Below are 12,976 nucleotides of genomic sequence, written 5' to 3' on the forward strand. Positions count from 1 at the left end.
ACAGATGCAGGCAGGACAGAATTCCTTTTACAATTATTGTTAAGATTGGCTCAGGCAGTAGGGGCTTCGACTGGGAGCCGTAGGGTCGCCGGTTCAAGTCCCCGAACAGACCTAAATATGGAGTGTGGAGTGCTACTTGGAGAGGTCCCAGTTCACCTCCTGGGCCCTGCTGTGGTGCCCTTGAGCAAGGCACCGGACATCCCCCTTCCCCCCCCCCCACTCCCATTGCTCCCCGGGCGCTGTGCAATAGCTGCTCACTGCTCCTGGTGCTAGGATGGGTTAAATGCAGAGGCCAAATGTCACTGTGTGCTGTGTGCTCTGCATGTGTGACCATTGAAGAGGGTTTCATCCCTCCCAATTCTATTGATCTATTTCTTAAAATAGCATAGGACGCAACCATGAGTTTAGGGATTGCTTCTGTTATAGGATTTCCTATCTTAGAAACTTGGATAGGTCAAGCGGTTAGGATATCTTTCTGTAATGATTTATTTAATCCCAAATATGGCCGTACCAAATATTCTATACTACAGCTCGTGCTCTAAAGGTATGCAAGCTGCTACTCTCTGCTATCTGCTGCTGGCTGCCTTGCCCTCTGCATTCAGATGCATACATGCTAGTTTTCTGAACCACCATGACTTCTATAGACTGGATGATAAAACTCTTGTATAGATCCTTACACGGCCTTGTCAGTTGTGGATCAAACGAAACACACGTTGGTTTCCAACTGAGCTATTCAAATCATATTCAAAGCTGTGGTTTCACACCAGACAGTAGCAGTAACAGTAACCCGGAATAAACGTGCTATTGGCCCTTTAAGTCCTCGCATGAGCGTGACAAAGCAAAAGCAGAACCTAAAGTAGAACTTGTTTGATATTCAACACTGAATAATGAACAATGCTTGGTCCCTCATTTTCACTGTTCCCACATTTATTATTAAAGAGTACATATTATGCTAATTTCCTGTCTCTTAATTGTGTTCTGTGTCTCTACTGTGACATGTCTCCAGGGTTGGGAGGGTTACTTTGTAAATGTAATCAATTACTCTGAAAGTAATCCGAATACAGTTACAGTTACGTGTTTTAAAAAAGGTAAAGGTAAGGTAACGTAATCAGATTACTTTTAGATTACTTTTGGATTACTTTCTTTTTCCATCACAGATGTATGTTTTGGTGAACAGGAGACACAAAAAGCAAAAGGAAACTGAACGTGTTTTTACTGTTTTAATGGTTTATCAAGAGCACAACTGAAACATCACATCTGAAACGATGCAACAACATAATAAACTTTTTGGGGATGCAGCTTGGGATGTGAGGAGTGAGGGACACGGCTTAGAACGGGCGTGTCGCCTTCTGTCCTGCCAGTGTTGGCAGGCCATGAATTAAAATGTCGAACTCGGACATAATTTTAAGGACATTACGGCCAGGGGTGTGGAGCTATATTTGTTTAAGCACCGGATTGGCAAAACAGGAGAGTGTGTGCACCAGTCTGCCTTGATCTATGTATTCATGTCCGTGACACTCACAGTATCTGCTGCCCGCAGCTGTTTTATAGAAGGAACACCTCCTTTACTTCATGAAATCTCTGCAGCACCAGGAGGCAGCGGGAGGGTTAACTCAGCCTTTGAGAAGAGGAGCGCGCAGTGCCTTTCACGCACCGCCTTCGCTGTGTTTACCTTCAGAATCATAAGGCTAAAGAGCGACCGCAGGCTGATGTGTTTTAACCACACACACCTCTACACACACACGACTTAAACGCAGACTTGTGTTCCTCCATGTTTCGTTGTTATTCTTTCACTGAGAGGACCCGCCCCTTTTTTTTCAAACGCTACCTTTTTTGGTCCATCTGCGGCGGTAATAGGTTTTGTGCGCTGGAATGATTCGGCTGTACCTTTAGTAATGAATATTAAATGTTGTGAGGAAATCCTCCACCAATAATTCCAATAAGTATTCCAAAATGTATTCACTTCAGGTTTACGAAAGTAACTGTAATCAGATTACTCGTTTTTCAAATGTAACGCGAGCTGAATACAGTTACTTGATTTTTGTATTCTGATTACGTAACGCTGTTACATGTATTCCGTTACAACCCAACCCTGCATGTCTCCATGCTTTAATGTTCAAAAAGGTCTTAATTTTTCTCATACTGTCTGTGCTGCAGCACCTCTTTTCACCCTCTATCTCAGTGGTTCCCAACCTGGGGGGCGCGCAGAGGGGGCGCCAGGCCTCAGATGATTTGAGGCCAAATATCATATTTAGACTTTTTTTTTTTTTTTACTTTACTTTTTTACATATAATTGTAAGGCAATACATGATTGTCACTAAAAACCTTGTCTCTACATTACAATAAAATATAAAAAGTAATTGATTAATTAATTTGAATACAAATTGAACTTAGTAGCTATTAAAGGCATAAAAAGACAGAAATGTATAATTCTTTCTTTGATAGAAATGTTTCTTCTTCCCGTAAAGTGTCCAAACCAGGCTTTGCTGGATAAGCACATTTTTAAAACGGTCATTGTCCATGCCGGTTTCAGTTGGATTATTTGTCACAGTTGCTCCGATCAGATCGGTCTCCTCCATTTTGTAGATTATTTACGACTTTTGAATCCACATAAACACATCGGCAAAATCCGGTTTACTTTGAGCATGTGTTTTAAACAGTAATCCCTTTGTGAATTGTTTCCACTTGCGCCGTCCTTTAATTTCTTCATACAGCGGGAATCCAAATGAACTAATCCTGAGTCCAATAACCATCAAAGTCACTCCAATAGTGCTCTTTAATTACGCTTTCATCCTCCTTTAACAAAATACTTCACATTCATCCAGTTTGTGACAGTAGTTGTAGCATTTGAGACTTTTAAACTTTAATTACCGCTTTTGCGCGCCCAACAGGAGTCATTTGGGGGGGCTCTTGGGAAAAAAGGTTGGGAACCTCTGCTCTATCTGACACACCAATAGAAGCGTGAGTGTTACATAGTGATATCACAATTTTACGCAAGTAAAGAAACTCCCTCAAGCATGATCTTTGGGAGTCTTAGCCTTGCAGACAATTGACATGCTCAAAAACCTATGTAACACACAACAGGTAAGGGACAACCCACAAAAGCACACTAGGCCCTCTTAAAGGCACATTTAGAAATGACAGAACAACTATGAGTTCAATCTGTATTCAAAGGACTCCTAGGTAGGACATGACTTATCCCACCTCTCTTATTAAGGCCTAATGAGTGAACCAGAACATCCTTGTTGAGTATTAATAGCAGCTCAGGGACAGCAAAGGGTGGAAGTGCTGCAGCTCACCTGACACTGAACTATTGGCTAAAGGTTCATAAACTATGAAACAACAGCCGGACCAACTTTGAGCATTGCCAAAGGCTTGTTCCCTAAGACCCACAAATGACTTGTCACTGTCGAGCCACAGGCGTTATTCAGACCTGTTGAATGGTTGGAAAGATAATTATAATAAGAAACTGGAAGAATCCAGGTGAGCCCTGTTTTTAGGAAAACGGAGTATGCAAAAGTATCTATGAATTATTACATTTCTTTCAGCTCGAAGGACATTACTGATAAATATGTTGCAGTGTAGGGAAGCTACTTAAAATACAGCAGACACTATGTACACAATGCTTGGAACTACAGCTAACGTACACCAAGAATACATGTGTTGCTTGGAAATTAAAGTAGATGTTGGTGCATATTAATGTTTAATTTATTTGGTGCTTTTTCTATACTTCTTCTTTATTGGGTACTCTGCTTAAAATACCAACAAGTTTTTCCTACATAAAACCAAAACAAAGATTTGATTTGTTCACCAAGACGTGATAATTTTATATACAAATGAAATGCAATTCTTTCTTAACTATCACTAATAGAAATCAAGCTATAAAATTCTCGTGCTACAATCAAGGATCTCTGAGATCGAGGAGAGGTTTATTCAGTATTTCTGTGACAACCTCTGTTCTGAAATATTAATATCTTTCTTAAACCAAATCCCCATTCTCATAGCAGACAAATAGAGTTGTCAAGGACAGATGTGACATATCGAAATTCTTTCACATCCATTAAATGTGACAAACACGGGATTGTAGGCAAAAAGTATCTTTACTGTACCATGCCATGGACGCTTCTCTTTTCATTGAATCACGGGAAACGATAATAAATAAAACATTCTCAATGGATATTCCTGCAAGGAATCTGGGTGTGACCCTAGATAACAAACTGTCCTTCACTGCAAACATCGCTGCTACAACCCGCTGCTGCAGATACACTCTTTACAACATCAGGAGGATACGTCCCCAGCTGACTCAGAAAGCGACTCAGGTTCTGGTCCAGGCTCTCGTCATCTCACGCCTAGACTACTGTAACTCCCTCCTGGCTGGTCTACCTGCATGTGCCATCCGACCTCTGCAGCTCATCCAGAATGCAGCGGCTCGTTTGATCTTCAACCTTCCTAAATTCTCCCACACCACTCCGCTCCTCCGCTCCCTTCACTGGCTTCCGGTAACTGCTAGAATCCACTTCAAGACAATGGTACTTGCTTACCATGCTGAGAATGGATCTGGCCCTTCCTACATCCAGGACATGGTTAAACCGTACACCCCAGCACGTGCACTCCGCTCTGCATCAACCAAACGGCTCGCTGCACCCGCACTGCGAGGGGGACCCAAGTTCCCATCAGCAAAAACACGTGGGTTTGCTATCCTGGCTCCAAGATGGTGGAATGAGCTCCCCATTGAAACCAGGACAGCAGAAAGTTTACACACCTTCCGGCGCAGACTGAAAACTCATCTCTTTCGACTCCACTTCGAGCGATAGAATTACTAACAAAGCACTTATATACTAACAAAGGACTGGCTTATCTAAAGCCTGTTGAGTAGCATTTGAAATGTTTTGGCTCTATGAAACCTGATGTACTTATATGATTCTGTTTTCTTCTAGTTTGTATCTTCTTGGTCGAATGCACTGTAAGTCGCTTTGGATAAAAGAGTCAGCTAAATGCAATGTAATGTAATATTTTGACTGGCCAAAGCAGGAAAAGCACAGGTGGATTTTTAAAAACAATAACGGCTGCATTCCATTTAGGTGAGCCGGTTCCAGGGCATATTGGCTCACTCTGTCACTTAATGGAAAGGAGCCATCGTTAATGTGATTATTTACAACCGGGCTTTTCCGGCTTTGACAGGCCACATTTCAACACTAACAAAGAGTGTATAAAATGGAGGATATAAATATAGCATACTATATTAAATGGGGAGTGCTCAGTTGAATGGGGACTTGGCTTGGCAACTGGAAGGTCACCAGTTCAAGTCCCGGCAAGACCAAGTGGTGTCCCTGAGCAAGGCACCGTTCCCTACACTGCTCCCCGGGCGCCGTTCATAATGGCAGCCCACTGCTCCTAACACTAGGATGGGTCAAATGCAGAGAAACCATTTTGTTACATAGTACCTGTACTGTGTAATGACAATAAAAGGTGTGTCCTAATGGCTAAAGTCCTGGATCATAGGTCCTGGATGGATATCCTCGTGGATTCATCTTCCTATTATACACACATGCATTTCCAAACATTTGGACTACCTATGTTGCAAATGTATTATCTTTTCAATTTACACACGGCATCTATTTCACGTCTGTCCGTCCTGGGAGAGGGATCCCTCCTCTGTTGCTCTCCCTGAGGTTTCTCCCATGTTCCCTTTAAACTGTGGGTTTTCTCTGGAAGTTTTTCCTTGTACGATGTGAGGGTCTAAGGACAGAGGGTCTAAGGACAGAGGGTGTCGTATTGTCATACTGATATTCTGTACAAACTGTGAAGTCCACTGAGAGAAATGTAACATTTGTGATATTGGGCTATATAAATAAACATTGATTGATTGATAAAGTGATTATGTGACAATGGGATTGTTCTCTCTTGTAAAGCTTGTTTAGCCGTTTAAACTAGGGTTTGGTGATATCAACCAAATTGGCATATGACTATATCCACAGCGAATTTTCACAATTGATGATGATTATTTTCTAAAGGTGTTTTCATTTTTAACTAGTAAAACTGAGGTTTAACAAAAAAAAATGTTTATCGCAAAAACAATGCATTCTACAAGTGACCTATTCTGCTCATTTTTTAGGTTCATATTTGTATTGTGTGCCTCTACTGTGAATTGTTTACAATCTAATCGATAGATTTATGATTAGAACATCTGTCTCTTCAATGCGTCTCAACCACAGACCTTATTTCGAGCTATTTTCCAAAATCCTATGGAGAAATTGCATTGCTTTTGTCGAAGGAACCGGAAGTGGTAAAATGCTAACTTACTTCCGGGTTTTAGGACGCGTCACCGTGGCACTCTATGGAGGCGGTTGAGGCAGGGGGGGGGGGAGGGTGTGGGAGAGGAACTCCCTGTGGAGGGAACACAGGGATTTTTTCCTTTTTTCTTTTAACGACCATTTACATGCACAATAACCTATATAACACACAGGAAAGGGAAAACCCCAAAAAGCACAATAGTGTAAGAGAATATTTTCATCTGATCTGTTTATAGAGTCTTTTATGGTTCCTTAGAGTCTGTGATACTGCAAACATCTGCTTGTAGTCACTCAAAGACCCCTCTGTAGGTTGAGGTCACAGGTCAAACGCTTCTCCGATATCCGTGGGGGGTTTGAGACCTGGCAGCATCTCTCTGAGACAAGCAGATCATTGTCTTGCATCGGCTATTGATTATACGCGGGCTTTCTGGAAGCCCGCCTCTCCTCGTGTTGGTTAGATGTTTTGTGTCTTTTGGTTCAGAGAGATCGCTGGTGAAACACGGGACGGTGTGCAACTAAGTGATCTCCCCGGCCGTATGTAATTAATGTACTGTGATCAATAAACTCTCGGTGCTTTTGGCTAACAACGGTTCCAGACTCCTTCATTCTACCTCAACATTGCAACAACAGAAGTTTACCTTCACAAATAGGGCCTCTTTAAAGCAGAACACGGCGCTGCTTGTCATTGTTGATGATCGTACTATAACAACTAGATCAATTGACTTCCATTTTCTCATCATTTATCATCTTTCTGCTATCAACCAACTCTCTGCCTATGAAATACACATACGTCCCAGTTTATTCCTCTCCCTTTTCAATAACCTCATTTGTTCATCAGAAGTGTTTTCTCCCAATGCCCTACTTCCTTCATTAGTCCTTGGCCTCCTCTCTGCCTGTCCTGCACCTCCCGGCCCATGATGGGTAACCCCGGGAGACTCTTGTATTGACCGCATTTCACAGTGAGCGCGTCAGAGGCTACATTTAGCCTGGTTTCAGCTCATCAGGTCCCCTGTACCAGTTAGCATATAGCTTCACCTTATGGGGAGACACTGACTAATTGATGAGACATGTTTATATGCTGTGTAGTGATTTATAGTAGATCGTTTCCCTAAGGTGTTTTCTTTAAGATTGTATAGAGAATGCAGAGCTAAACCTCAAGGACAAATACACATATTTTTGTCTTTTTGGCCCATGCTGGTTGTTTAAATCTATTTTTAAACGTTGTCTTTTATCGAATATTTAATTTGTTATTAAACCTTTATATTTTCTGTACTTATTAACTTGTTCGGTCATGTTGCACGAATATGCTGAGCACTTGTTATCATTCTGAGCACAATGACAGATACAGATCAATCTATTATTGCTAGGCATGTGAGCAAGTACACCTAGAAGACTAATTGTATTGAGTCTATTCTTATAATGAGCATTTATGAGTTAAGCTGCAACGTTTTGGCAGGAAATGTGGACCGGCTTGAGGTTCCTGAAAGCATCAACAAAAAAAAAACGAGTTGAGCTAGTAGCTATCTTATAGCTGTATTATATTTCCAGTTGAGGCAGTTCAGGCATGGGGAAGTATGTGAGAGATTTGAGTCTTTGCAGTCCATTAACATGCACAAAAACTAATCAAAAATGATGTTTATTTGACATGTGTTTGACTCTTTCCCTATCTCTTGTCTTCTATCCGCAGACTGCCTTTTCAAACTGTGTCCTATGAACAGATACTCGGCACAGAAACAGTTCTGGAAAGCGGCGAAACCCGGAGGAAACAGCACCACCGACACACTCCTCCTCACCAAACTCCACGTAAGGGTCCTCTTCACCTTTACTTTGTCTGCTTTTCGGGTTTTATTATGTTGCAAATAATGGTGTATGGAGTAGGGACACAAAGCCTGTAGCCTTGTGTTTATGTGAAGTATCATTCTTCCTAGAACAAGTATTGAATGCCCTCGGTTTCCTTGAACATCTGTGTTTCCTGCTCTGTGTTTTAGCATGCTGCTGACCTGGAGAAGAAGCAGAATGAGTCTGAAAACCGCAAGCTGCTGGGAACAGTCATCCAGTATGGAAATGTCATTCAGGTGCGTTCAGGAACCAATGAGATAAGGTGCTTCGGGAGCAACCTTTTTAGCACTTTAAATGACACCCTGTGCTTGATAACACGGAATATAATTCAGTTGTAATCATGTTTAAATAACTGCTACAGCACAAAGGCTTGCTTCAAAGTCGTCCGTTGTAATTCCTTATCTCACTGCCCGGGTTTGCACACAGGTATGAGATCATCTGAAACTAGGAACAGCCGTGCATTCCTGCTCAGTGATGCACACGTTAGTGACAATACAAACAGTTTAGGAAGTCACAGTTGCAATGAACTGTCATTCTATTAATACAAAGCACCTATTGTTTCCTGGTTTGCCAAAAGAAAATATTTTAATCAACAACTCATACACATAGGTGCACTTAGGTGGTCGATGGAACTCGCTTGTTGTCCTAATTTTGACAGACAGGGCCATAACAGTTCAGTTAGAGTTTTTTTTTTAATTACAAGTCTGTGGTTCAAATTCAGTGAGTATCTCTCTGTCTGTTAATTGTTCTGAGAAAAGGAAAGGGCTGCACCAAATGTTATTTCTTTTACATTTGAAGCTTCTATCAAAGGCTCTCTTCAGTGCAACCCCCCCTGTCTCTAACGCTATACATACTTTGTAGGATTACATTTTGCATTTAGTTAAACAGGCATATTTTTGTGGGCCTCAAAAATATGCAGAGTTTATATGATTCCAGTCTGGTTGGTGCTAGATTATCTTTTGACAGGGTGGGAACTGTTTTAAAGGGGGAGAACCAACAGAGTTCATGAGAAGTATTCAAGGACAAGACATTTGAAGGACTTGCATACTTTTGAAAATAAATAAAGATACCAGCGAGATCCGGAGATGCATGTTTTCAGTCAAGTGTCCCCTTGGGTGTAGTTGTGCCAGTATTTTCATCTGGTTCCAGCCTCTGATTGTTCCAATGTCTGTATTATGTCATAGTTATCTGTCTTGAAACTATTTTATGCCCCTTTTTTGTTTTGCCAACAGTTGCTGCACTTGAAAAGCAACAAATACCTGACGGTGAACAAGCGCCTACCTGCACTGCTGGAGAAGAATGCCATGAGGGTGACTCTGGACTCAGCGGGAAATGAGGGATCCTGGTTCTACATCCAGCCTTTCTACAAGCTGCGGTCCCTGGGAGACAGTGTGGGTAGAGCGGGGCTTCAGACCAATTACCATCAGTGGGAGAAATTAAGGATCTATTTTTAGACTTTTCACAGGGTTACAAAACAGAAGTCCCATGGACTCACATGCTGCTTGCAGACAGAATCATTAAGAAGACAATTAGCCCAATCAGAGTTCCAGGTCCTGTGCCTTTTCTTTTGTTTACGTGGAATAAAGTCAATGATACCTAAGGTTCTGCTGCATTGAAACAATACATTGTGCCTACAGTGTGTATCTCTTGCGAGTGCAACAATGCTTTACTAGTCCAGTGCTGCGGTAAGATGGCTAATTTGCTAATGAAGTCGAGCTTTATTAATCCACTTTTGGAAATGCGTCATCTGCTTTCAAACTATCCTAATTATTTAATAAGTAGGGCAGGCAACTCCAGTTTAAACCAACTCCAGTTCTAAGGCCCCTCCGTCAAAGTAAATGGAGAGACAGTGGCCCTATTATGCTTTTTGGAGTTTTCCCTTTCCTTCAGTGTATTATATAAGTGTTAGTGCATGTAAATGGTCTGCAAAGGCTAAAATCACAACGTTCCATTTGGAGGGAGTTTCTCTCCCATACTCCCCACCCTCCCTGCCTGAAACGCCTTCATTGGATGCCTTTGTTTCCTTCATAACATAATGACATCACTATGTTACGCTCCTGCTTTAATTGGCTAGCGCTCAAACACATTGTACATGATAGGCTAAGGGGCGGGACCTCTCTAAGCGGTTGACCAACCTAGCGTGAAAAGGACAATAATACGGCCCCTTTAAGTTCCAGGCTCTTATAGAGTTCACTTGAAAGCGCGGGAACTCAGTGGTGTGAGCAAACTGTATATATAAAACTAAATAAGTTTATACTAATATAATTACCAAAACGTTCTATTTTATTGATTCTTGCTGCGGACATTCCTTTGTGGTTAGTGAGTGATGCTCAGGGTCAGAACTTCAGATCCTGTCCTCTCTCACCCACAGTATGGAGAACGACTCCCCCTAGTGTTGAACTTGAGGCTTGCATGATCCAACGTAACCTGGTCTCCCAAAGCTGAGTGTTGAGTTCACCTTGTGCAGAAAGGGAATTCAAGAATGATGGCTGGTATCTGGGGATGTGACATACTTTTCTTTTAGAATTTAAGTGAAGTGCTCAATCCCCACAGAGGACCTATTTCGGCTGCAGTATTTTATCTTCAAATGTTACATTACATTGCATTTAGCTGACGCTTTTGTCCAAAGCGACTTACAATAAGTACATTCGACCAGGAAGACACAACCTTGAAGAAAACAGAATCATATAAGTACATCAGGTTTCATAGAGCCTAACATTTCAAGTGCTACTCAACTGGCTTTAGGTAAACCAGTCCTTTATTAGTATAAAAGTGCTTTGTTAATAGTTCTAACGCTCGAAGTGGAGTCGAAAGAGATGAGTTTTCAGTTTGCGCCGGAAGGTGTGCAAGCTATCTGCCGTCCTGATGTCAATGGGGAGCTCATTCCACCATCTTGGAGCCAGGACAACAAACCCACGTGTTTTTGCCGATGGGAACTTGGGTCCCCCCTCGCAGCGAGGGCGCGTGTTCTATAGCCTTTCACTGAATGACTCTTTATTTCTAGATTGTAGACTGTTTCTTAAGAGTAACTGATTCTCTTCGATTTGTATTTAATGCATTTAAACTAAAAACTCATGTAAATCTGTTTTTAGGTGGTGATTGGAGATAAAGTAGTCCTTAACCCTGTGAATGCGGGTCAGCCTCTTCATGCCAGCAGCCACCAGCTAGTGGACAACACAGGATGCAATGAGGTACATAAGGCCCATACAATACATACTTATTTATAACACAACATTAACTGTGGTTTGTTCACACACTTCTCTCTTTTGCCTGGCAGGTCAATTCTGTCAATTGCAACACGAGTTGGAAAGTTACTCTGTTCATGAAATGGAGTGACAACAAGGAGACGATACTTAAAGGGGTCCGTTTGTACAACAGCATGCAGTATATTCGATCTATTAAAGAAACACACTCATCCAAAAAGTCATCAACATGATCGCAAGAGAATAAAAATGACAATCAAATATTGACATGTGGGATAAATGCAACGTTTTATCTGCTTCACGCTGTGCTCGTGTGTGTGTGTGTGTGTTTTTTGCTTGTGTGTGTCACAGGGCGATGTAGTGCGGTTGTTCCACGCAGAGCAGGAGAAGTTCCTCACTTGTGACGACCACAGGAAGAGCCAGCATGTTTTCCTCAGAACAACCGGCCGTCAGTCTGCCACCTCTGCCACCAGCAGCAAAGCATTGTGGGAAGTGGAGGTAAGCACAACATGTTGTCTGGGTAATATTCACTCTGTCTGTTATTGTCCTTTTTATAAACTAGTTTGGTCACACAGGAAAATCTTTTGGAAAACTAATTTCCTATCATTGAGTACATATTATTAATACACAACAACACGGCACAGAACAAATGATAAACTGCATGTAATCCATACAGTGAATGCAATAACTACAGCAGGCCGTCTCCCAGGACGTGCAATAGATGTCGTGTGTAAATTGAAAGACAATACATTTACAACATAGATAGTCCAAATGCTTGAAAATGCATTCGTCTATAAGTTAGAAGATGAATCAATCCAGGTGGATGTCAACCTGGTAAGGGGGAGAAACAACACGACAGGGGGGCTAAGAGCAATACAAATAATCATTCTAAGATTTTACAAATAAAGCAGCATCAGTTTTATTTTGCCTTTTTTCAATGTCTTTTTCCAGGTGGTCCACCATGACCCCTGCAGGGGGGGCGCTGGCTACTGGAACAGCCTGTTCAGGTTCAAGCACCTGGCCACAGGGTGCTATATGGCTGCGGAGATGGGAGAGGTGTGTGTCAACTCCTTTACCTTTTTACCTCCCACTGACTAATTCTGTATCTATGCGTACTTTACAATTTTGTGTCACCTATTATGCAAAATCCACTTTTCCATGTCTCTTATACATCAACATGTGTCCCCTCTTCTTCATGTCTCTTATACATCAACATGTGTCCCCTCTTCTTCATGTCTCTTATACATCAACATGTGTCCCCTCTTCTTCATGTCTCTTATACATCAACATGTGTCCCCTCTTCTTCATGTCTCTTATACATCAACATGTGTCTCCTCTTCTTCATGTCTCTTCCACATCAACATGTGTCCCCTCTTCTTCATGTCTCTTATACATCAACATGTGTCCCTTCTTCTTCATGTCTCTTATACATCAACATGTGTCCCCTCTTCTTCATGTCTCTTATACATCAACATGTGTCCCTTCTTCTTCATGTCTCTTCCACATCAACACGTGTCCCCTCTTCTTCATGTCTCTTATACATCAACATGTGTCTCCTCTTCTTCATGTCTCTTCCACATCAACATGTGTCCCCTCTTCTTCATGTCTCTTATACATCAACATGTGTCCCTTCTTCTTCAT

At 41.8% G+C, this 12,976-nt stretch overlaps 1 protein-coding gene across 12 annotated transcripts in view; it reads left to right on the forward strand.

Moving 5' to 3' along the window:
• itpr1b (inositol 1,4,5-trisphosphate receptor, type 1b) overlaps positions 1 to 12,976 on the forward strand; it is a 123,911-nt gene that overhangs the window by 13,053 nt on the left and 97,882 nt on the right. For all 12 annotated transcript variants that reach the window (XM_034212164.1, XM_034212176.1, XM_034212170.1 and 9 more), the window contains exons 4-10: positions 7,981 to 8,096; positions 8,282 to 8,368; positions 9,365 to 9,523; positions 11,225 to 11,323; positions 11,410 to 11,493; positions 11,687 to 11,833; positions 12,287 to 12,391. In XM_034212164.1, coding sequence (XP_034068055.1) covers positions 7,981 to 8,096; positions 8,282 to 8,368; positions 9,365 to 9,523; positions 11,225 to 11,323; positions 11,410 to 11,493; positions 11,687 to 11,833; positions 12,287 to 12,391 — 797 coding nt within the window. The remainder of the gene's footprint in view (positions 1 to 7,980; positions 8,097 to 8,281; positions 8,369 to 9,364; positions 9,524 to 11,224; positions 11,324 to 11,409; positions 11,494 to 11,686; positions 11,834 to 12,286; positions 12,392 to 12,976) is intronic.

This window comes from Gymnodraco acuticeps, unplaced genomic scaffold (assembly GCF_902827175.1).
Source record: "Gymnodraco acuticeps unplaced genomic scaffold, fGymAcu1.1, whole genome shotgun sequence".
In the NCBI taxonomy this organism is placed as follows: domain Eukaryota; kingdom Metazoa; phylum Chordata; class Actinopteri; order Perciformes; family Bathydraconidae; genus Gymnodraco; species Gymnodraco acuticeps.